At 48.0% G+C, this 23,732-nt stretch overlaps 2 protein-coding genes and 1 long non-coding RNA gene across 3 annotated transcripts in view; 2 read left to right on the forward strand and 1 right to left on the reverse strand.

Moving 5' to 3' along the window:
- Nucleotides 1-23,732, reverse strand: part of LOC307191118 — a 63,467-nt gene that overhangs the window by 22,783 nt on the left and 16,952 nt on the right. The window lies entirely within an intron of this gene.
- On the forward strand, nt 7,361-11,689 carry LOC307191117 (folate receptor alpha). Its single transcript, XM_079930842.1, has 5 exons — nt 7,361-7,388; nt 7,475-7,648; nt 10,687-10,875; nt 11,075-11,210; nt 11,368-11,689. The coding sequence occupies exons 2-5, from the start codon at nt 7,487-7,489 to the stop codon at nt 11,652-11,654; spliced, it is 774 nt and encodes a 257-aa protein (XP_079786968.1). The 5' UTR covers nt 7,361-7,388; nt 7,475-7,486; the 3' UTR covers nt 11,655-11,689.
- LOC307190038 (folate receptor alpha-like) lies at nt 17,872-21,619 on the forward strand. Its single transcript, XM_079928791.1, has 4 exons — nt 17,872-18,237; nt 19,905-20,093; nt 20,850-20,985; nt 21,143-21,619. The coding sequence occupies exons 1-4, from the start codon at nt 18,088-18,090 to the stop codon at nt 21,421-21,423; spliced, it is 756 nt and encodes a 251-aa protein (XP_079784917.1). The 5' UTR covers nt 17,872-18,087; the 3' UTR covers nt 21,424-21,619.

Below are 23,732 nucleotides of genomic sequence, written 5' to 3' on the forward strand. Positions count from 1 at the left end.
TTAGCTATTGCTGCATAACAAACCATCTCATAACTACGTGGCTTATTGTTGCAGGCCAAACTGGATGTTAAAATAAGTGGATTAAAGTATGATGAAGATATTTACATTGTGTCAAAGTCTCTTCCCACCAAATACTGATTACTCACAAAGGGAAACTAATAACTATATGGTAGAAAAACCACCTTAACCAAATGATTACTAGCATCCTGTACAACATCATGTATCCCTTGATGTGATGCAGTGAGAAAAGGACATTACTCCTCTGATTTTCTTGCCAAAAATACATAATCTCTACCTAACTATGAGAAAATATCAGACAAACCTAAAGTGAGGGACATTCTATAAAATAACTGACCAGTACTCTTCAAAAGTGTCAGTCATAAAAGACAAAGACAGTTTGAGGAACTGTCATAGATTGGAGGAGAATAAAGAGACAGGACAATTAAATGCAATCTGGATTCATAGATTGATTGGATCCTGGACCAGAGAAGGGACATTGGTGCAAAAACTGGAAAAGATGAAATGAAGTTTATAAATGAATTAAGAGAATTGAATCAAAGCCAACTTCCTGATTTCTTATGATTGTACGCTGGTTATATTTCAACATTTGAGGAAACTGGATGAAAAGTATACGGGAACTGTACTACTTCTGCTATTTTTCTGTAAGTCAAAAATTACTACAAAATATAAAGATTAAAAAATAAAATACGCTTAGTGGTTTAAAATAATAGCTATTTTATAATATTTCAAGATTCTGTGAGTCAGGAATTTGGGCAAGACTCAGCAGGATAATCCTGCTCCACGCTGCAGTGACTGGGGTCACTTGGTGGTATTCAGCTTGTGTCTGAGTTGGTCCTGAGCATCCAAGATGATTTTATTCATGTGCTTGGCACGTGGGCAAGAATTGCTGGAAGGCAGGCCTCAACTGCGGCCCCCTCCTCTCTATGTAGTCCCTGGACTTCTCAATGTGGCCTCCCCTGCAGGGTAGTCAGTCTTCTTACATGGTGTCTCTGGGATCTAAGAGCTAGTATTCCAAAATACAGGCAGTAGAAGCTGCCAGTCCCTGTCTTGGTCAATTTGGGTTGCTGTAACAGAATACCATAGATTGGGGGGCTTAAACAACCAAAATTTATTTCTCACAGTTCTTATAACAGACAAGAACAAACCTGACTACCTGTCGGATCTCTTCCTTTAGCTCAAACCCTTGTGCTCTATTGCCCATGCTTACTCAAGCTGGCTCTGCACCTTTTGTAAAGAACGTTGCCTATAGCCTGAAATATACATGATAGCCCATTCTGGAGGCTCTGACCTTTAAAGGTATAACACTTTTCCCTTCGTATAGAGATAAAAAGTTGCAGAACAGGGACTTCCCTGGTGATCCAGCGGTTAAGACTCTGGCACTCCCAGTGCAGGGGGGCCAGGTTTGATCCCGGGTCAGACCCCGGCTCAAGGAACTAGATCCCACATGCCGCAACTCTAGATCCTGGGTGCCGCAACAAAGATCTCACACATGGTGATGAAGATCCCACGTGCCGCAACTAAGATCCGGTGCAGCCAAATAAATATTAAAAAAAAAAAGTTGCAGAACAAAAAATAGCAATTGCCAGTTAGAACTTCACGCTTTCACTGCCAAGGGTGTGGGTTCAATCCCTGGTAGGGGAACTAACATCCTGCAAGCCACATGGTGTGGCAAAAAAATAAATAAATGAATTAACTTAGAAAAGAAAATAACCATTGCCTTGTTGCAGGTTTATAGGAACATTGTGACCAGGATTTGGACAGCTGCAAGAACTAAGGATCCCTGAACCAAGAAGTGTGCAACAACCAGCCACACCTCCTCCCCCTTTTAGTACAAAAGAAGCCTGAATTCAAATTCAGGTAAGATGGTTCTTTGGGACACTAGTCCACCATCTTAGCCTGCTGGTTTTCCATATAAAGTTGCTACTCCTTGCCCCCAAAACTCATCTCTCAATTTATTGTCCTGTCATGTGGCAAGCAGTACAAGCTTGGACTTGGTAACATTCTGAAGCCTGGGAGTCTGAGATCAGGGTGCCAGCACAGCCAGTTCTGGTGAGGACCACCTTCTGGGTTGCAGACTGCTGACTTCTTAATGTATCCAGACATGGTAGAGAGCAGAATGAGGCAAGTTCTCTCATGATTCTTATAAGGGCACTAATCCCATCTAATACTAATCACCTCCTCTAACCCTAATCACCTCCCAAAGGTCCCACCACCTAATACCATCACATGGAAGATAGACGGTTTCAACATACGAATTTTGGAGAGACACAAATATTCAGTCCATAACAGTCCCTTACAGCCTGGAGCTAGAAACTGGCAGAGTGTTACTTTCACCATATAATATTAGTCAGAGCAGTCACAGAGCCTGTCTACATTCAAGTGAAGGGGACACAGACCTCACTTCTCAATAGTCAAAGAATTTGTTCCTTTTTTTTAACCCATCACACATGGGAAAGAGATTAGATTAATCATAACCCTTGGTTCTTGGCATACGTTTTTTGGTTTTTTGGATGTGCCACGTGACTTGTAAGATCTTAGTTCCCCAACCAGGGATCGAACCTGCACCGTTGGCAGTGAGAGTGCCAAGTCCTAACCACCGGACCACCAGGGAGTTTCTCCAGCATACTCTCATCATTGATGCAGGCATGGACTGCCTTTATATATTTATTTGTTTGTGTATTTGCTTAGCTTTTTTCAAAAAGGCAAAGGAAAGCTTATGTTTTTCCTTTTTGTGTCATTTATGATTTGTATACCTGCTTGATAATATGACTAGAAAGAACTTCTAAGCTTATCTCTGGTTGGAATGGGGTGACACGATACTCTTATTTCTAAAATATCATATTTCCCTTATTTGCATTATTTGGCAAAACTTAGCAGAACTAAAAAAATAACTGTACAGTCTAAGAGCTTTCTGGAGAGAGAGGCTCGAACTTCCCTGGCGGCCCAGTGGTTAAGACTCTGCGCTTCCACTGCAGGACCATGGGTTCGATCCCCGGTCAGGAAACAAAGATCCCACATGCCGCTCATGGTGTGGCCAAAAAAAAAAAAAGAGAGAGAGACAGGCTCTAAAGATTGTTCTAAAAAGTAAACACAGGCTGTGGTTTCTCAGCTAAATTTCCTGTAGGTAAGGTAGGAAAATAAAACGTTTGATCTGGAGATGGTATTACAGTGAAAACGCATGGGCTTTGCAACTAAACCCACTTGGGTTGAATCCTGACTCCTCTACTTTCTAGCTGTTTGGGAATTCAGCTAGTTACCAGAGCCTCAACTTCCTCATCCTTATGTTGGGAATAATGTCAACTTTGCAGGGTGTTGTGAGGATTACAAGACACAACAGTGTAAGTAAAGCATCTATTATTCTAATTGGTATAAAGTAGTTCTCAGTATATGACTACTAGTGTGATTATGTACAGTAATGTTTAGTAGGCTACAAATAATACTTTCAAACTACTCCTAAGAGAAGGAAGACAGATAGATATATACACGTCCCTATTTAGAAACTGAAGATACGAAGACCAGGAACACACTGAAGATCACAGGCTGGTACAATGGAAGGAGGGCAGGGGACTGCTGACTGTGGTCCAGTACTCAGCACTGATGGAGCCCTGGGCAGGCAGATGGGGCAAGGTGAGCACCTCATAACCGGACACTGACCTTGTCACCTCAGACTTACCTGCAGCAGGACCATGTACTGAGAACAGACTGAAACCACAGACCCTGCCCCCCTGGAGAGGCATTCTACTAGCTGAGTAAGTGATGACAGGATTTGGAGGTTTTCCCCAAATCATAATGGGAAAAAATCAATATACATGACTAAAAAAAAAAAACAAGGGGCTTCCCTGGTGGCGCAGTGGTTAAGAATCCGCCTGGCAATGCAGGGGACACGGGTTCAGGCCCTGGTCTGGGAAGATCCCACATGCTGTGGAGCACCTAAGCCCGTGCGCCGCAACTACTGAGCCTGCGTGCGCTCTAGAGCCCGCGAGCCACAACTACTGAAGCCCGCGTGCCTAGAGCCCGTGCTCCACAACAAGAGAAGCCACCGCAATGAGAAGCCCTCGCACCGCAACAAAGAGTAGCCCCCGCTCGTCACAACTAGAGAGAGCCTGCGTGCAGCAATGAAGACCCAACGCAGCCAAAAATAATAAATAAAATAAATAAATAAATAAACAAACAAGAGCAGTACCATTTGTCTTCCTAAGTGAGGTAGCAGTTTTACTGTCTGCAATAATGTTTGAGAAATGAAGACTGAGAATCAAGTACTTTTAGCTAGCAAAAGTGAACTTTTCCTTCTTAACTTTTTGTTATAATGGTTAATGAAACGATTTTTTGTCACAGAGAGCATTTGAATGAATTTCAGACCGTAAAAAGCACAAAGAAGTAACTTGAAGGTTATGCTATCAAATGTGACAATAATACTCTAGTGTATAAGTGTGGATAACTTGATTTCATGAGGTTTTTGTTTCTTTTGTGAAAAGCATAAATGTATAGTAAAAGTATCCAAAAATGCAAAGCATAGAACAGTATGCCATCATCTGTGCATAAAAATGGGATATGTGTGGCATAAATGCATAGAATTTCTCCGGCAGTATACCCAAGGAACTAGGACTGTTGGTAGCCTCATGTTTATACTTTTGTAAACATATGTATAGCATCCATAACTGACATGTAGCATTGTTTACACTGTTAATCATGTTATTCAAATTTACATAAATGGTATCAAATCAGATGCATCATTCTGTATCTTATTTTTCCATTCAACCTTTTGTATATTTATATAAATATACATAAATACATGTATATTTCAATAAGGTATATGTATATTCACATGGTTCAAAAATCAAAACAGCATAGAAAGGTTTACAGAGGAAAGTCTCATCCCTAAGCCGTGCCCACTCCCCAAGCAACCACTTAAAAAAATTTTTTTTTGTACCTTTCCATAATTCTCTTTCTTTCTTTCTTCCTTTCTTTACTTTTTTTTTTTTGGCTGTGCTGTGCATCTTGCATGATCTCAGTTCCCCAACCAGGGACCGAACTCTTGCCCCCTGCAGTGTAAGCATGGAGTTTTAACCACTGGACTGCCAGGGAATTCCCTGTTGTATTTTTTAGATTCCACAATAAGTGATATCATCCAGTTATTTGTCCTTCTCTGTCTGACTTATTTCACTCAGCATAATACCCTTCAAGTCCATCCATGTTGTTACAAATGGCAAAATTTCATTCTTTTTTATGGCTGAGTTGTATTCCAGTGTGTGTGTGTGCGTGTGTGCATACACATCTTTTTTACCCACTCATTTGTTGATGAACACTAAGGCTGCTTCCATATCTTGGCAATTGTAAACAATGCTGCTATGAACATCGGGGTGCATGTATCTTTTTAAATTAATGTTCCTGTTTTTTTGGATATACATCCAGGAGTGGAATTGATGGGTCATATGGTAGTTCTATTTTTAGTTTTTTAAGAAATGTCCATACAGTTTTCTACAGCGGCCACACCAATTTACGTTCCCACCAACAGTGTATGAGGTTTCCCTTTTCACCACATCCTCACCAACGTTTGTTATTTGTGTTCTTTTTGATGATAGCCATCCTGACAAGTGTGAGGTGGTATCTCATTGTGGTTCTGATTTGCATTTTCCTGATGATTAATGATGTTGAGCATCTTTTCGTGTGACTGTTGGCCATCTGCATGTTTTCTTTGAAAAAATATCTGTTGAGGTCTTTGCCCATTTTTAAATCAGGTTGTTTGCTGTTTTGGTGTCCAGTTGTAGGAGACGTTTATATATTTTGGGTATTAACTCCTTATCGGCCATATCATTTACAAATCTCTTCTCCCATTCAGTAGGTTGTCTCTTTTTTTTTTTTTTTCTGGTGGCACCACACAGCTTTCGGGATCTTAGTTCCCCAACCAGGGATGGAACCCAAGCCCCCTTGCAGTGGAAGCGCAAAGTCATAAACCACTGGACCGCCAGGGAATTCCCTTAGTAGGTTGTCTTGTCGTTTTGCTGATGGTTTCCTTTGCTGTGCAAAAGCTTTTAAGTATAATTAGGTCCCATTTGTTTACTTTTGCTTTTATTTCCTTTGCTTTAGGAGACAGATCCAAAAAAATACTGCTGCGATTTATGTCAGAGTGTTACGCCTATGTTTTCTTCTAGGAATTTTATGGTTTCCAGTCTTACATTTAGGTCTTTAATCCATTTTGCGTTTATTTTTGTATATAGTGTTAGAGAATGTTCTAACTTCATTCTTTTACATGTAACTGTCCAGTTTTCCCAGCACCACTTATTGAAGAGGCTGTCTTTTCTCCATTGTATGCTCTTGGCTCCTTTGTTGTAGTTTAATTGACCGTAAGTGTACACACCTTTCTTCTTTCACTTAACAATATACTTGGAAATTTTTCCATATTTGTACATCAAGAGCTTCCTTATTCTTTTTCACCAGGTTAAATCTCATTGCGTGTACGTACCATAATTTGTTTAACTGGCCCCTAACTGAAAGACCATTAAGCTGTTTCCTAGACAAAGCCTCCAGCCTTCCTTGACAGAGCGGCTGATCAAGCAGTCAGGACGGGCTTATAAAAAAGTGTGCGGAGGTGGGGAGACACTCTACCATCCCAGGTGGACTGAAGGCAGAGGTAAGGGCAGGACAGGGAGGAAAGGCAGGAGGGGAGAGGAAAGGTGGGAGCTCCCCGGTGCCCTGGGAGGCTGGTTTCTCTCAGACTTTTCCTCTGGTGCCCCACCACCCACTACTCGGACTCAGCTTCTCCTTCACATTCCCCTTACCTCTTGGCCTTCCCCCAGGTCTAGGCCTGACTCTGCCCCGGGGAACTTCCCAAGACCCGTCTGCGGGGGTTGGAGAGGGTTGCCTCGGTGTAAGGACCTGGGGTTTATTTATTTCTCTGGGCCTGCAGTCTCACTGGCTTCCCACATAGCTCTGCCCCTACTCCCGGCTCCCCTGGCACATCGTCCAGGACCTGAAGCAAGAACTGAATGGCTCAGTGGCCTTCATCTGGCCCCGGGTCAGCTTTCCTGTCTGCCCCACTGGCAATCTCTGGGCGCCTAAACCTAGACTGCTTTGGGCTAGTGGGAATGGGCTGAGGAAGCAGCAGCAGAGCCTGTCTGGCGCCCCTCCTCTCACTCCCCAACCCCATCAGCAGATCATGCCTTGTGGTTCCTCTTATGCAGGACCCTCTGATTGTGGGTGAAATACTGGCTGGCAAAATCCGGAAGGGGATGTCTAGAGAGGGGTGGTGGCTCCCTCCACGTCACAGAGCAAGCTAGTGTTAAAATGTCCTCAGGTGCGGGTGGATTCCTACCATCTGGCCCAGACCTCGCCAGGCCGTTCGTCGCTCGGCTCAGCTGTGCTGTGGGGTAAGCTGGGTGGGGAGGCCAGAAGATCTGCACTTGCGGGGGAGACAGGAAATCTGACCAAGAGTCTTACGGTGGCTTTCTGGCAGAAGTGTGTGGACATGGCCTGGCGGATGACACAGTTGCTGCTTCTGGCTTTGGTGGCTGCTGCACGGGGTGCCCAGCCCAGGATTTCACAGGCCAGGACAGACCGGCTCAACGTCTGCATGGATGCCAAGCACCACAAGACAAAGCCAGGCCCTGAGGACAAGCTACATGACCAGGTGAGGATGGAGTGATGTCTGGGGTAGGGGAGACGGCTGACCCCACAAAGGGGAGAAGTTAGGGAGATGGGAAGATCAGCTTTGGCAGGTGATGGAGGCGGGAGGGTGGCTGAGGTGATCCTGGTGGACCCTCTCTCAGGAGGCCACTACAATACCGGGGTGACTGTTTATCTAGCACCCTCTATGGGCCAAGTGTTTTCCTCACGCCTTGTCGTGAATGTGTCCAGAAGGCCTCCTTGGTAGGTGGATGGTGGTCTCTACTTATACAAATGAGGAAATAGGCCCAGAGAGGGCACAGGTACATGTGGGAACTGAGAAGCCAGTCATTAGCAGGTGCAGGAGAGGGACTGGTGGAACCTTTCCCAACCTTCATTATGTGCCAGCCCACGGAACTCAAAGTCAAGGTAGAACAGACAGGTCCCTCATGGTCATGATGTGACAAATAACTACAAACAGGCCAGGTCCCCACCCCCATTAGGTCCTGAAGAGACAGTGACAAATCAGGTACGCTGGGAAGACTTCCAAGCAAAGGGACCATTGGCCTTGGCCTTGGAGGATGAACCAGAGTTTTCCAGGAAGACAAAGAAGGAAAAGGCAGCCTAGCAGAGGACAGCACGTACACGGGTTGGAGGGTGACAGCACAAGCGGTGGCAAGTCTAGTGTGGCCAGAGCCAAGGATATGGCTGCACATAGAGAAGGGGAGGTGAGGCCTGAGTCCCCATGTCATAGGCAAGGCTCCTGAAGCAGCTCAGACAATCTGAGCTTGAAGTTGAACTCCAGGCTCCTGAGAGATGCCGATATCTCATTCCTTCCGGTCACCCCCTCTCCTCCCTACAAGGCTTCACGCTGCTGGAGGGCTGGGGTGTTCCCAGGGGAAGGCTGGCATGGACTGCTTCCAGGGGCTCCAAGTGAAAAGAGGGAAGCCCAGCAGCCCATTACCTCCGAGTCATTTCCAGCTGTTCATTTGCTCTGTGTGTGTGCATGTGTGTGTAGTACAATATCCATCACATAAAACTTGCTGTTTAAGCGTTTCTAAGCGCACAGTTCTGTAGCATTAGGTAGATGCACACTGTTGTGCAAACATCACCACCATCCATCTCCAGAACTTTTTCATCCTCCCAAACTGAAAGTCCACACCCATCACTGCATTTCTAGAACTTTTAAAGTTCTTTATAGGAATTGTGTTTTTTGCCGCACCCCGCGGCTTGTAGGATCTTAGTTCCCTGACCAGGGATCAAACCTGGGCCCTCGGCAGTGAAAGCGCACTGGACCGCCAGGGAATTCCCAGAACTTTTTAAGTTCTAAAGGTTGCTTTAAAGAACGCTAAGCAGCACTTCCTCTTTGCCAAGAAATGATGCAGACACAGACCTTGGAGGGAGTCAGGTGATTCTAATTCTGAGGGATGCAGGCTATATGGGAGTGGCTGTTTTTGCTGAGTCTCTAGCATAGGCCAGGAAGTGCTTTTCATTCTATTTAATTTAGTCAATTAATTTATTTATTGGCCGTGTAGCACAGCTTACAGGATCTTAGTTCCCCAACGAGGGATTGAACCCACGTCCTTGGCAGTGAAAGCGTGGAGTCCTAACCACCGGACCGCCAGGGAATTCCCCGCTTTTTTTTTTTTTTTTTTGCGGTACGCGGGCCTCTCACTGTTGTGGCCTCTTCCGTTGTGGAGCACAGGCTCCGGACGCGCAGGCTCAGCGGCCACGGCTCACGGGCCTAGCTGCTCCGCATGTGGCATCTTCCCAGACCGGGGCACGAACCCGTGTCTCCTGCATCGGCAGGCGGACTCTCAACCACTGCGCCACCAGGGAAGCCCACCCCACTTTTCATTATATTAACTAACTCTTTTGGAGGCAGAAACCACTGACCCTGGCTGACAGGTCGGGGATGAGGTGCATGGGGTCTTGCAGGGCGACCAAGAGTTGAGCACCTAAGGAACTGCATGCACGAAGCTGAGGAGGCCTGGAAGCAGGTTCTGCGGCAGCAGCCCCGGGCGTGGGCTGGCTTATTGGAAAGGGGTTGGTTTGGATCCACCCTCAGGGATTTTCCTTAGTTTCTCCTGAGTGCCCAGACCTGTCACATCTCCCTTCTCACTTGAGCCTGGATGCTAGAGTTCATCTCAGACATTTTTAGCAACTGGCTCATGATTGCTCAGCTCTTGACTCCCAGCCTACGGCAATTTCTAAAGAGAAATCTCCACCACTTCTACCATCTTACCTGCCTTGAATTCACCTTTCTAGGATTGCGTCCCATGTTTAGTCAGGCCCATGTTCAGGCCTATGTGTGGTCATTGCCCCTCTGTGCCCCGCTGCTTTTAAGACCTACCAGGAGTCCCCTCGCCTGGGGTTCCAGACCCTGAGAGAGCCAGACTGGCCCCCTTCCCCTCCACCCCTCACCGCAACCCGGACCAGGCTCCTCCCTCTCCTCTCTGTCCTGACGTAAAACCTTAACCTTACCATCCACAAGGGGTGCAGCTTACTTAAGCTCTGTAAAAATCGGAGTAACGATCTTTTACTCGATAACCGATTATTGAGAAAATAAAGTGCAAAAGCCTCAGGGACTTTGCGTCTGCTATTTTCACTGCCCCCAGTGTTCTCTGTCTCCCCCCTCCCCACCTCTAACTAAAACCATAAGCGCAAGGAGGGCAGAGATGTGATCTATTTTGTTCATTACAGTATTCGCAGCACCCAGCACAGTGCCTGCACTCAGTTCATACTGTCTCAGTGCAAAATGAGTAATCTAAATAACCCAGAAAACATGAAAAAACTTTGTAAACTGCTGAGACATGTACAAATAATAATTGCCCCCCCCAGACGATGGTTCCCCAGGTCTCCCACATCCCCTGTGTTACTTTCTGTTAAAAGTCAATACTATTATTGCCTCTACCCCACAATGAGGGCTCCTCAAGGCCAGGCTTAGAGGCAGCCTCCCCAGCGACGGTTCCTCTGGGTGACCTACGCGAGGCAGAGGAACCACATTCTGGAGGAGATGGCCATGGTGGGTCAAGGACTTAGCCCCGTGTCTTCCCCTCCCAGTGCAGTCCCTGGAAGAAGAACGCCTGCTGCTCCGTCAACACCAGCCAAGAAGCCCATAAGGATATTTCCTACCTGTACAGATTCAACTGGGACCACTGTGGCAAGATGAAGCCCGCCTGCAAGCGCCACTTCATTCAGGACACCTGCCTCTATGAGTGCTCGCCTAACCTGGGGCCCTGGATCCAGGAGGTATGGGCACCATCCCCACAGACATGAACCTCAGCAGAGGGCAGGGCCCACCGGCCACTTGCAGGGAGGGCGTGGCCCAGGAACTCTGGACTGAGGGCGGAAGAGGCACCGCCCCCTCCCCCAGCCCTGGACTCCATCAAGGCTGTAGCAGCTGAGATCCCTGGCTGACTGGAGCCCTCCCTCCCCCCGCTCCCCCCAGGTGAACCAGAGCTGGCGCAAAGAACGGTTCCTGAACGTGCCCCTCTGCAAAGAGGACTGTCAGATCTGGTGGGAAGACTGCCGCACCTCCTACACCTGCAAGACCAACTGGCACAAGGGCTGGAACTGGACCTCAGGTGAGGGACTGGGTGGGGGCAGGGGCTGGGGGGAGGGAGGGGTTTGGAGGTGGAGGGGGTGTGTGGAACTAGTATATGGAGATTTGAGGCTGTGGGGCTGGTGGAACAAGAGACGGTTCTGGACCCAGTGGCTACAGGTCTTCCATCCTCCCCACAGGGTATAACCAGTGCCCAGTGAGAGCTGCCTGCCACCGCTTTGACTTCTACTTCCCCACGCCTGCTGCTCTGTGCAATGAAATCTGGAGTCACTCCTACAAAGTCAGCAACTATGGCCGGGGCAGCGGCCGCTGCATCCAGATGTGGTTCGACCCGGCCCAGGGCAACCCCAACGAGGAGGTGGCGAGGTTCTACGCTGAGACCACAAATTCTGGGGCCATGCCCCAGGGGATTGGACCTCTCCTGCTCAACCTGACCCAGATACTGCAACGCTGGTTCCTTGGCTAAGCTGTTTCCACTGCTGACACCTGGATAACTTCCTTGCCTGCACCCAACCTCAGCTCAGCCCAGCTCCACTCTCTCAGATGAGAAGGACCCACAATACCCTGGTCATTGGTTCCTGATCCAAGGTCCTACAGGGATCCTCTGCCAGCCTATTCTAATAGATATATCTATTGTGTCCTGTGCCTTATAAATAATTTGGGGATGTGTGGGTTGGGGGTGGGGGCATGCCTCATTGCTTCATCATTCCTCTCGAGAGGCCGGAAGAAGAACTGGGACTAACATGAAGTTCAGCAGCAAGTAGGGGGTGGAAGTGGATCCCTTAGCCTGGGGCTCTTACTTCTGCACCAGCCTTCCCCCTCATGCGCCCTCCTATGCCACAAGGGAACAAGGGAATTGGTGGAGGGAAGCTGGGGAGAGATTGGCAGATGAGTTACCAGGCTCCTGAAAGTTTCTTTCCCTTTCCTTCCCTTATGGAGATGTTAGTGGGCAGATCCCCGTGATGAACACTTGCATTGTCTCCATTTTTTAAAAATGACAATTCTACAGTGAAAAATCATGCACATAGTAGAATGCTATAGCATTGAATTCCAGAAGAGGGATTGCTGGGTCAAGGAGTATTTGGATTTATAATTTTGATAGTTACAATTTTACAGGGGTTATATCATTGTGGCCCCCACTAGCCTTGTTTCCCCACAATCTGGTCAACACAGTATAGCGTTAAACTATGAATTTTCTGCTAAGCTGATTTTCTGCTAAACTGATAGGTGGGATAAAGGGCATCTCAGTGGAGTTTTCACTTGCCATGTTTCTTACCATGAGAACACAGTTTCTGAGATCTTTCCATATTGATCTACAAGATCTAATTCATTCTCTTCCATTGCTGGGCAATATTCCGTTCTATGTATAGATCACATTTAATTCAGTCACCTACTGATGGATATTTGAGAGAGGGAGGTTCTTTTACTCCAAATATTCCCTCTCTGGGTTCCTGGAATGCTCTTTTATACTCTGCAGGCTGGCTCCTTGTAGCCACTTAGATTTCAACCTATAATTAATTCCCCACTAAAATGACTTCTGACCACTCAACCAAAAGAAGTCCTCTTGTACAGATATCCATCCACTGTGTTTACTGTCTGACTTTTCCCTAACAAAACATACACACCTGAAAGCAGGGGCCATGTCTATGACATTTTGTGCCAGATCCCCTGGGCCTGGGTCAGTGCCTAGCACAGAGGAGGTGCTTAGAAAGTGAAGGAATACATGCACTCATTCCGTCAGTCAGCAGATGCCTTCTGAACACCCAATCTGCCGGTGTCGGCCGACAGGGAGGGAATTGAGTACCTTGCGCTGTCTGGTGGGGGCAGACAGATGTGAGAACCAGTAACTCTTAGAACAGTGAGCTGAGGGTTTGCTCCAGGGGAGCACAGAGTGTGGCGTAGTTCCGTGGAAGCCCATAAAGGTTAGGGAAAGCTTCCAAGCATAATGTTTGCCAAGCAGACTAGGTGGAGGAATGGCATTCCATGGAGAGGGTTCAGGAAGTGCAAAGGCTTGGAAGTGATAGAAGCACAGCAGAATTTCTAGGTGGCTAAGACAGAAGATAAGAGGGCAAGGGCAGGAAATGAGGCCAGAGAAGAAACACTGGATCTGCAACCCTCGAGACTCTGATGCCCTCACAGTGCTCTCTCCTTTCTTTGTGGAAGAAGCCAGGCTTGGAATCAGACTCAGCTCTAGCCCCTCTCTGCTGCCTGGGAACCGCAGTTTTCGCAGCTGTGAGGATGGGTGATAAGCGACTGCATATGCCATGGGCTGGCACTCAGGAAAAGCCCCAGTTTCTCTCATCCCTACTCCCTGCAGCCCAGAGCCCCACCCACGCAGGGCCAAAGACCTCCCTTTCATCTTTGTCAAGTCACAGGGCAGCCTTCAGATCGGGGTCCACAAGGATGCCAATGGCTAACTTGGCTGGTATTAAGCTTCCAGTCTGGGCAGATACTCTCGGGATCGGCTCCACAGTGGATGTTTGACTGTATCCCTCCCTGTTGGCCAGGTGGCCTGAGCACTGAGGATTCAGATTCAGAGCCTGGCATAAGGCTCAAGAAGGGCAGGGACTCCTCACGGATTAGAACTCCACCTCCAACTCACTTCCCACTTGCTGGTCGCTTCTTCTGAACCCCTGAGGTCTTGGAGGCCAAACATCACTCCTGCAGTGGAGGAACTATAAAGCCCAGTTTATGATCAGTTCCTGGTGCAGGGGTGGAGGATGGGGGACAGGGGTAAGTCCCATCTAGAAGAGCATCTAGAGGAATGCTTTTGGGCATTCCTAGACACCTGGTCATGATCCAATTAGGAGAAGGCTGCGCTGGGCTTGTAAAGCCAGGAGGGAGGTCTGGGGGTTCTAGCAGCCCTCTACCTGCTCAGGTCTTCAGAGGGCTTAACCCTCCCGAGTTATCACAGAAGTCAAGTATGGCTCACTCCGAGGGAGAGGGAAAGCAGGGCACAAGCTGGGGGTCTCCTGGGAGTTGATTTCTCCACCCTCCCCCCCACTGGAGTCAATTTCTTTGCAGGCTCTTTAGGGCTTTCCTTCCTGGCTGATTCTCCTGCAGTGATCCAGCTGCCTCCTCTGGCTCCCAGCCCTGCGCTCTGCTCCATGGGCTCAGACCTGTGGCCTTTCCAAGGATAGTGAGGCCCCATGTTCCTTAAACTTCTGCTGCCATCATAGGCTGATGGCTCCCACATCCAACCTGGACCCTTCCCCGGGCTTTCACCTCTACCACCACCTCCCCGCCGGGTTGCACACAGGCACCTGGACAAAACAGAGCTCAACGTTCACTCCGGCCCAAATTTGCTCCTCCCCTCTTCCCTTTCCCCACCAGTGGTACCAGCCTGGCCTCAGAGGGTGAAAAAAGAAAGGCTTCTGTCCCTGGCTAGGGTAGGAGTGGTGGGAGGAGTCTACATTAGAGCAGACTCTTAGCTGCTGGAGAAAAGAGACTTGTGTGTGAGTGGGTAGGGGAGTGGGGGGAAGGGAGGGGAGCTGGAGCCTTGGAATAACTGAGGCTCTGGTAGCCTGAACATCTGTGATTTTATAGCTGTAGGTGGGCGATGCCTGAGGCTGCTGAGGTTGAAGAGTTGGTGGCTCTGTAAGTTGGGGATATGGGAGCTCCATACTCTCTACAGCTGCCTGGGAGCTGGGAGGCCCGAGCTCCAGCCCTTGCCCTGCAACGAGCTCTGTCCTGATTCTCTGGGTCTCATTCTCTTTATCGGTATAACAGGATGAGGGTGTTAGAAGTGGAGGAGATTTCTTTAAAGGATCCCAGCAACTCAGGCTGCAAGGTTTTCTCAGACCTGAGTTTAGGGGAGAAAATGGAATAAGTGGGGCCTGGGGACTGGCCTTAGGCCTGCACTATTAATCCAGTCCCTCCCACCCATCACCCTTCCTTGGAGGCCTTGCTGGAGCCCACGTGCAATAATTAACTCCTGGGTGGCCTTCGCCCTATCCTAAGCGCCTCTCCTGGGCCACATTCCCACTGCCCGTCTCCTAGGCCACTAAGCTCCTTCTGTCCCCTAGACTGAGGCAAGGGGACAGCAGAGCAGAGCAGAAGCCTGAGCCAGACTGAGGGCCACCTCTTCTCCCAGGTATGCCACTCTGCACCCCCTCTCAGAGCAACACACCCTAGGGCACTCCCAGCAAGTATTAAAGGATTTGAACTAGGAGGATCCACTGCCGAAAGGCAGAGAATCCAGAAGCAGAGACGGGGCCTGCCCAAGGTTAAACTACAAGTTAGCAGAACCCAGGACTCGCCTTTCAGCACAGCACTGAGCTCTCAGAGCTTCAAGTCTGGGACCCTGGGGGGAGGGGTGGCAGTGTTGAGGATGGTGATTGGTGGTGGTGGTGGGGTCTGAGCTGGACCCAGAACTGAAGCTGAGACTGAGGGGGGGGGCCTTGCAGGGTGAGGTAGGTGGCATGGAGGGGAAGAGAGCTCTGGCTCTAGAAAGCAGCCACAGCAAGAAAAACCACCGACTGACTGAGTGGGATCCAGCAGGACCTGGGGAAAGGGTTTTCTCAGCCCTCCCAGTACTCCCCCAGTACTCTGTGTCAGTTACCCCTATGGGAGCCTCAGCACAGGGAAAGAGCAGGGGACAAAAGCTGAAGGAGCTCTGGACTTGAGGGTCCTGAGTTGGACTTGGGTGGTCCCTACTGTGTGACTTGGGACACGTTCCTCAACCCATGCCCAACTGATTCCTCAATCCGTGCCCAGCTGGCTAGTATTTCTTAGGGTTTTCCCCCCTACATTTAATCCTCAGGTGAGGAAACTAAGCCTCAAGATAATGTGAGTTATTTTCTCCCAAGGTCAAGCAGGAGGGGGAGTGTGAGAGCTGGGATCATGGACAGGCGGATCTGGAATCCTGTGCTCTAAACTGCTAGACTTTGTTTCCCCAAAGGAGCCTGATCCTGAATCACCTGGCATTTCCAAGAGTACAGATTTGTCCTGTGCTCTTGGAGATCAGGGAGTGATGGGATCAATGGAGAGATGATTGGGTCCTGGAATGAATGAATTAGCAAATGAATGAACACTGGAATAAACAGTGTAGCAGGATAATGGATTGTGGAAGGGTGTGAAGTGAGGAGAGCTAGGTGGGAATATAATCCCAGGTTTCCCCGAGCCCTGCTGGGCAGAGTCAGCCTGGAGTCCACCCAGTTCAGGCCCCATCCAGGAGGCCCAGGCAAGATGCTGGAGTTTTGCAGAAGATGGGGGCAATGTGGTGGCGAGGCAACTTTGTGAGCAGGGAGGATGCATAAGCTTTAGAAGCTGTAAGAAATGAATTCTGAGTGTTTTAGGAGAACCAGGCACCTGGTGACCTGCGGCATGAGGGAACAGGCACCTCCCAAAGCTCAGCGTCAGAGGTCAGGGGATTGAGATGCTATGAAGGCCAAGGAGAGGCCAGCTCTGTAGCAGGGGTTCAGGAGCCTCCCTAGGCCCCAGGGGTGGTGGGCTGTTTGGCTGCCCATGTCCACCCCCAAGCCTCTGCCCTGTGACATCCTCCAGGTCACAGGGTCTCTGGGAGAGGCCAAATAATGAGGCTGGAAAGGGCTGGAAGCAGGGCTTTTTTTTTAAACATTGATCTGCATCTGGAGTTCCAAAACTAAGATAAACTTTTACACAAAGTCATTTGGTGTCCAAATCTGACCTGAGGGCTTCCCTGGTGGCGCAGTGGTTGAGAATCTGCCTGCCGGTGCAGGGGACACGAGTTCGAGCCCTGGTCAGGGAAGATCCCACATGCCACAGGGCAGCTAGACCTGTGCGCCACAGCTGCTGAGCCTGTGCTCTGGAGCCCGCGAGCCACAACTGCTGAGCCCGCGCGCCTGGAGCCCGTGCTCCGCAACAGGGGAGGCCACCGCAATGAGAAGCCCACGTACCGCAGCGAGGAGCAGCCCCCGCTCTCCGCAACTAGAGAAAGCCGCGTACAGCAACAAAGAACCAAAGTAGCCAAAAATAAAAAAAAATTAAAAAAAAAAATCTGACCTGAAAATTAATGTGAGGTTATTATAGTTTTTACTTATTCCACCAGTATACCTATTTTCTTCCCCACAGAATGTGTGCTTGATCATTGACTGCCTGTAAATTGTATATCTTATTTTGTATTACCTTTGATAAAATTGCCAACTAAAGAATGTCACTGCCACCCAGGTTCTATAAGGATTAAGTTATTAGTGACTGCAGTTGCTGACCTTTAACACACACTAAAAGAAATTCAGGGTGGAGATCAGGAACAAGGCACTCTGTGCTCTGGGAAAATTGGCAGAACAGGCCTTTCGGATGGTTAGATATTTTTAGGAAAAAATTTTAGGAACACCAATTCTTGCATCTTCTCATATCTAGAAAAGCACTAAAACCATTAACTATCTGTTCCTTGCGACTAGCAGCAACCTTCTCTCGAGATGTGTGCTTGACTGCACGTACCCCTTGGCCGAAATCACATATGTACTGATCTCCCCCTTCACCTCTTCAGAACAGTTTTGCAGAGCAGTCTCCTGGGCTATAGACACTGAGTAAACTCAACTCAGAGCTCTTACATTGTACATCTTTTTCAGTCAACAAAATCTGAAAATTTTAAGCTCTGAAACATTTGCCTCCAAGGATTTCGAGCAAGGGATTGGGAACCTATGGCAATCTCCTGGCTATTTCTGCATTTTGCCCAAACTCCATCCCTTAGTTGCGCTTGATCCTCATGATCTTGTAAAGAAGCCAGGGAGATCCCAGCCAGGTACTGTCCCAGACCCAACCCTCCCTGAGGCTGGCAAGACTAGGGTGTCAGTCTGATCCGCCCTAGGCTCCACCCACCTAAGACTGTTATTAACACCTTGAGGACCCACCTCTGCATTCCCGCATTCTCACATTCCTTGCTGCCTTTGACCACAGTTATTTCTTCAGGGACAAGCATGGCCTGGAAGACAACGTGGCTACTGTTCCTTTTGGTAGGGGTGGCTGCCGTATGGACAGCCCGGCCCAGGACTGAGCTTCTCAATGTCTGCATGAATGCCAAGCACCATAAGGAAAAGCCAGGTTCCGAGGACAAGCTACATGAGCAGGTGGGCCGAGAAGTGGTCTGGGTTGGGGAAGAGCTGCCTCAGGGAACGTCTGCCTGCCTCCGTGGTGGAGGCAGGGAGGCCGCCTGAGCAGGTCTTCAGTTTGCACTGGTTTATGGGCGACATTTTAACACATACTGCGTGCCCAGTGTTGTCAGGCAATTCCAAGAGCTCAGCTTCTTGGTTGTTGGGTTTCCGTGTCACTAAAATCAGGAAGCAGGCCTGGAGAAGAGCCTGGAGAGACCTGTCTGGGGGGTTGATTTTGATTTCTGAGTTTAGACTGGGGCTAACCCCTCCAAGGATCTGAGAGGAGAAAGAGCACACTGCATGTGGCGGCTTCTTTTCTGCCAGCCCCAAACAGCTCAGGAAAAGAGGGTCTCTCACAGTGAGGCTGGGTGCGAGACAAACATGTCCTCTGGGGCTGTCAACCCTATTGGACCTGAGGTCTCCTTCCTATGACAATGACTTTGCCACAATCCCTTCAATCTCCTGAACCTATCTAAAAGTTAAAAAAAAAAAAAGTCAATGTGATGTCATAGCTGTAAAGAAAAAACCAAAAGGCAAGTCACTTGAACTATGCATTTCAATATGTAAATGTTCATATTTATCTCATCAGCAGATAATGGTCACAGTCCGCTATTTGTGCTTGTTTTGCATCATTGATTCCCTAGCTGCCAGTGCAGCCTGACAAGTGGTGGTACTACTTGGATACTTCCAGCAGCCTTGACTTTACCCTCTTCAGCCTATATATTTTTTATTTTTTTTATTTTTTTGCTGTACGCGGGCCTCTCACTGTTGTGGCCTCTCCTGTTGCGGAGCACAGGCTCCGGACGCGCAGGCTCAGCGGCCATGGCTCACTGGCCTAGCCGCTTCGCGGCATGTGGGATCTTCCTGGACCGGGGCACGAACCCGTGTCCCCTGCATCGGCAGGCGGACTCTCAACCACTGTGCCACCAGGGAAGCCCCTTCAGCCTATATATTTTTTAAAGTGCACATCTTAATATTGTGCTTTTATACTAAATTCTAGGCCATGGGTTTTCATTCATTCAATAAGAATGTACTGAGTATTTCTGTAATTAGAACTATTCTGGGGTTGCAGTTTATTTAACTTGCTTCCTTACCTCCAGGTCTTTCTCACCTTCTGAAAGAGGCTTAATCTTACCCTTGTAGAAAACAATTTCCCATTCCTCTCCCGCTTTGTTTTTTCCCAGAGCAATTATCCAGTGATAAGTTTTCCTTGTGTTCCCAGTTTCTAGAAAAATGCCTGGGTTAGAATAAGTAGGAGCTCAATAAAGACTTGAATTAATGAATGTTGTGATGACTGCATCTCTGGGTGAGGCTCCCTCCTGGGACTCCACAGCCTTGGAAAGCCTTCTCCCCCAAAGAAGGCCCCCCAGTAGCAAGTGTTTCCCTGAAGACTGTGTTGGGGAATCAAGGACTAAAAGGGGAGGGGCTACGCATGTGAATATTCTGGTTATGCTGGGTGTGAGAGTTAAAAGTCAGTATTATTATTGCCTCTACCCCACAATGAGGGCTCCTCAAGGCCAGGCTAGGAGGCAGCCTCCCCAGCGACGGTTCCTCTGGGTGACCTACGCGAGGCAGAGGAACCACATTCTGGAGGAGATGGCCATGGTGGGTCAAGGACTTAGCCCCGTGTCTTCCCCTCCCAGTGCAGTCCCTGGAAAAAGAACGCCTGCTGCTCCGTCAACACCAGCCAAGAAGCCCATAAGGATATTTCCTACCTGTACAGATTCAACTGGGACCACTGTGGCAAGATGAAGCCCGCCTGCAAGCACCACTTCATTCAGGACACCTGCCTCTACGAGTGCTCGCCTAACCTGGGGCCCTGGATCCAGGAGGTATGGGCACCATCCCCACAGACATGAACCTCAGCAGAGGGCAGGGCCCACCAGCCACTTGCAGGGAGGGCGTGGCCCAGGAACTCTGGACTGAGGGTGGTAGTGAACGCAGCTCTCTTGCCCCTTTCCTGTTTGCCCATTTCTGTTCCCCTCTAACCTTAAAGGAGCCTAATTATAGGAATGAGATCACCAGGCAATTTAACCTAACTCCTGACTTATGCTCTCCTGAATAGACACTATGCCTTGCCTAACCTGTTGGTTCTTTTCCTAGATTAAAAGAAGTAAGAATGAAGAATTAAGTAGTTAAAAAATGACTAGCTCTCTACCTCCAACAGCTCCCTTAGCAATCCTGCAGGCAGATCACTTGGGCAAGATAATATCTGAAGAGAGAGTCAGCCAGTCTGCACACAATGGAGAATGATGCAGAATCCAACCTCCTGCCTTGATGATTCACTGAGATTCTTTCCCCTTTTTCCCTTTAAAAACTGTCATGGCTGAGCAGAATCTTCGGAGTTGGTCTCGGGACATGAGTTCACCTTTTCCCCAGATTGCCGGCTTTTCTGATTAAAGCAACTTTCCTTTCTACTGACACTGGCCTCTCGCCTCTCGATTATGGGCTTTTGAGCAGAGAACAGCGGAACCGGAGTTTGGTAACAGTAGAGGCACCGCCCCCTCCCCCAGCCCTGGACCCCATCAAGGCTGTAGCAGCTGAGATCCCTGGCTGACTGGAGCCCTCCCTCCCCCGGCTCCCCCCAGGTGAACCAGAGCTGGCGCAAAGAACGGTTCCTGAACGTGCCCCTCTGCAAAGAGGACTGTCAGATCTGGTGGGAAGACTGCCGCACCTCCTACACCTGCAAGACCAACTGGCACAAGGGCTGGAACTGGACCTCAGGTGAGGGACTGGGTGGGGGCGGGGGCTGGGGGGAGGGAGGGGTTTGGAGGTGGAGGGGGTGTGTGGAACGAGTATGTGGAGATTTGAGGCTGTGGGGCTGGTGGAACAAGAGACGGTTCTGGACCCAGTGGCTACAGGTCTTCCATCCTCCCCACAGGGTATAACCAGTGCCCAGTGAGAGCTGCCTGCCACCGCTTTGACTTCTACTTCCCCACGCCTGCTGCTCTGTGCAATGAAATCTGGAGTCACTCCTACAAAGTCAGCAACTATGGCCGGGGCAGCGGCCGCTGCATCCAGATGTGGTTCGACCCGGCCCAGGGCAACCCCAACGAGGAGGTGGCGAGGTTCTACGCTGAGACCATGAGTGGGGCTGGGCTCCATGAGGCCTGGCCTCTGCGTTTCGGCCTGGTCCTAATGTTGCTCTGGCTGCTCAACTGAGCTCCTTTTATTTTCTGATACCTGGACATCCCTGCCCTGTTAAGAGCCACAGCTCCCAATTCGTCAGTTTCTGTTTCTTGGTGGGAACTCTTGACTGTTTGAATAAAACCAGACACCCCACATGTGTCGGTCGTGTAAGTCATTTGAGTGTGAATGGAAATGTGACTTGTGCTTCCCAGTTCCCACTGATTGAAGCTAGTTAGACTTGGTCAGTTCCCATCTCTGATACTTGCTATGAACTTGCCAGATAACTTAACTATTCTTCCAAGCTGGGACACAGTCATACCTTTCAATTTCATTTTTCACTACAGCTCTGGTCTAGAGCCAGGCCCAGGATTTTATCATTTGAATTGGACCCAAGCCTCCCAGGGTTAACTGTTCTGCCCTGTGCTCAGCTCTCCAATAGAAGAGAGGGGAATAGGAGTGTCCAGCATGTTCTGGATGGCTGGCTGGGAAGAAGTGAAGGGTAGCCACAGGAGCTCTAACCCCCTAACAGATAACACCCCAAAGCGCTATCTGCCAGGCACCGTCCCAAATGCATCTTAAAGGGATAACAGACCCCAGGCCTGACTAGAGGAGCTAAGCCTGAGCTAGTCTGGCAGAGCTAGGGTTGGAACCCACACCTAGATGCCTAGAGCAGGTCCCAAACCAATGATCTGACAGATTTTTAGGCAGTGTTCCTACATTAAGCATAATTTGTAGTTGTAATAAGCGAGGTTATGTTACAGCAACATCCCTAATATCTCAGTGCCTTCACACAACTAACACTGATTTCTTGCTCAAGCTATGGTGCTTAACATGGGTTGTCAGGGGGATTCTGCTTGTCACTTAGGGGCCCAGGCTGATGGAGACTCCATCTCATCACACACTTCCACGAGACAGGAATAGGGAACTTGGTGAATTCCATATAGGCTCTTAAAACTTCCACCCATCACTTATTTCATTGGCTAAATCTAGTCATGACCATGACTAACTTCCAGGAGGCCAGGAAAAATATGGTCCTAACACATGCCTGGAAGCAGAGGGGAATCAGGATATTTGTCAACAGACTTACAGGCTGCTACAAAGACCTTATTATGTTATGGTCAGTTATATTTCTGGCATGGTCATGGTTACAAATTTAATTTTTCAGTTAGATCCTGGCAAGAAGAACCAACTCTTTGAACTTATACATAGAACTATATCAACACAAAAAGTGGAGCAATGCACTGGCCACCACCCTAGTCACTCTTGTGAACACAGCCATTCAATGTATCATTCTCTATAGAGCCAGTGACACTATTTATACATATGACTTGTTTACAGATATATTAGAATTAGTGACATTTAAGATAAGTACCATCTCAATCCAATATACCTTATCAAAGGCCTATTTGGCTGTTTCTGAACTGTTTCTAAAAATACTGGTTAGAATCCCACTTTCTGTAGTTGTCATCCTCAACTTCTGAGGAGTCATTAGCTTGAGGATGTATTAATAATTTTCCAAATTAAGATTTCCTAGAGCAGCAGTACTGGCATAAAAATAGACATAGAGATTAATGAAACAGAATTGAGAGTCCAGAAATAAACCCTTATATTTATAGTTGATCGATTTTTGACAAAGGTGCTAAGGCAATTCATTGGGATAAAGGATAATCGATTCAATAAATGTGCTGGTACAATTGATTATCCACATACAAAAAGATGAATTTAGACCTTCAACTCATAACATAAATAAAAATAACTCCAAAGGGATCATAAACTTAAATGTAACAGATAAAACAATAAAAACTTTAGAAGAAAACAGGAGAACACCTTCCAGACCCTGTGTTAGGCAAAGATTTCTTATATTAATGCTTCCACCCATCATTTGTTTCTTTTTTGGACCGAAAACACAGTCCATCACTGAAAAAACTGATAAACCGGACATCATCAAAATTCAAAACTTCTGCACTTCAAAAGACATCATTAAGAAAATAAAAGACAAGAAATAGCCAAGAGGAAATATCTGCAAAACACATATCTGATAAAGGACTTGTATCCATAATATACAAAGAATACCGACAACTTAATAAGACAAACAACAAATTAACTAATGGGCTAAAGAAATGAATAGATATCTTATCAAAGAAAGTACACGAAAAGATGCTCAACATCATCAGTCATTAGGAAAATGCAAATTAAAACCAAAATGAGATACTATTTCATACCCACTAGAATAGCTACAATAATAAGACAGGCAATAACAAATGTTCATACAGATATAGAGAAACTGGAACCCTCCTATATTGCTGATGGGAATATAAAACGGCACTGTCCTTTGGAAAACA

This window comes from Stenella coeruleoalba (assembly GCF_951394435.1).
Source record: "Stenella coeruleoalba genome assembly, chromosome: 8".
NCBI lineage: Eukaryota > Metazoa > Chordata > Mammalia > Artiodactyla > Delphinidae > Stenella > Stenella coeruleoalba.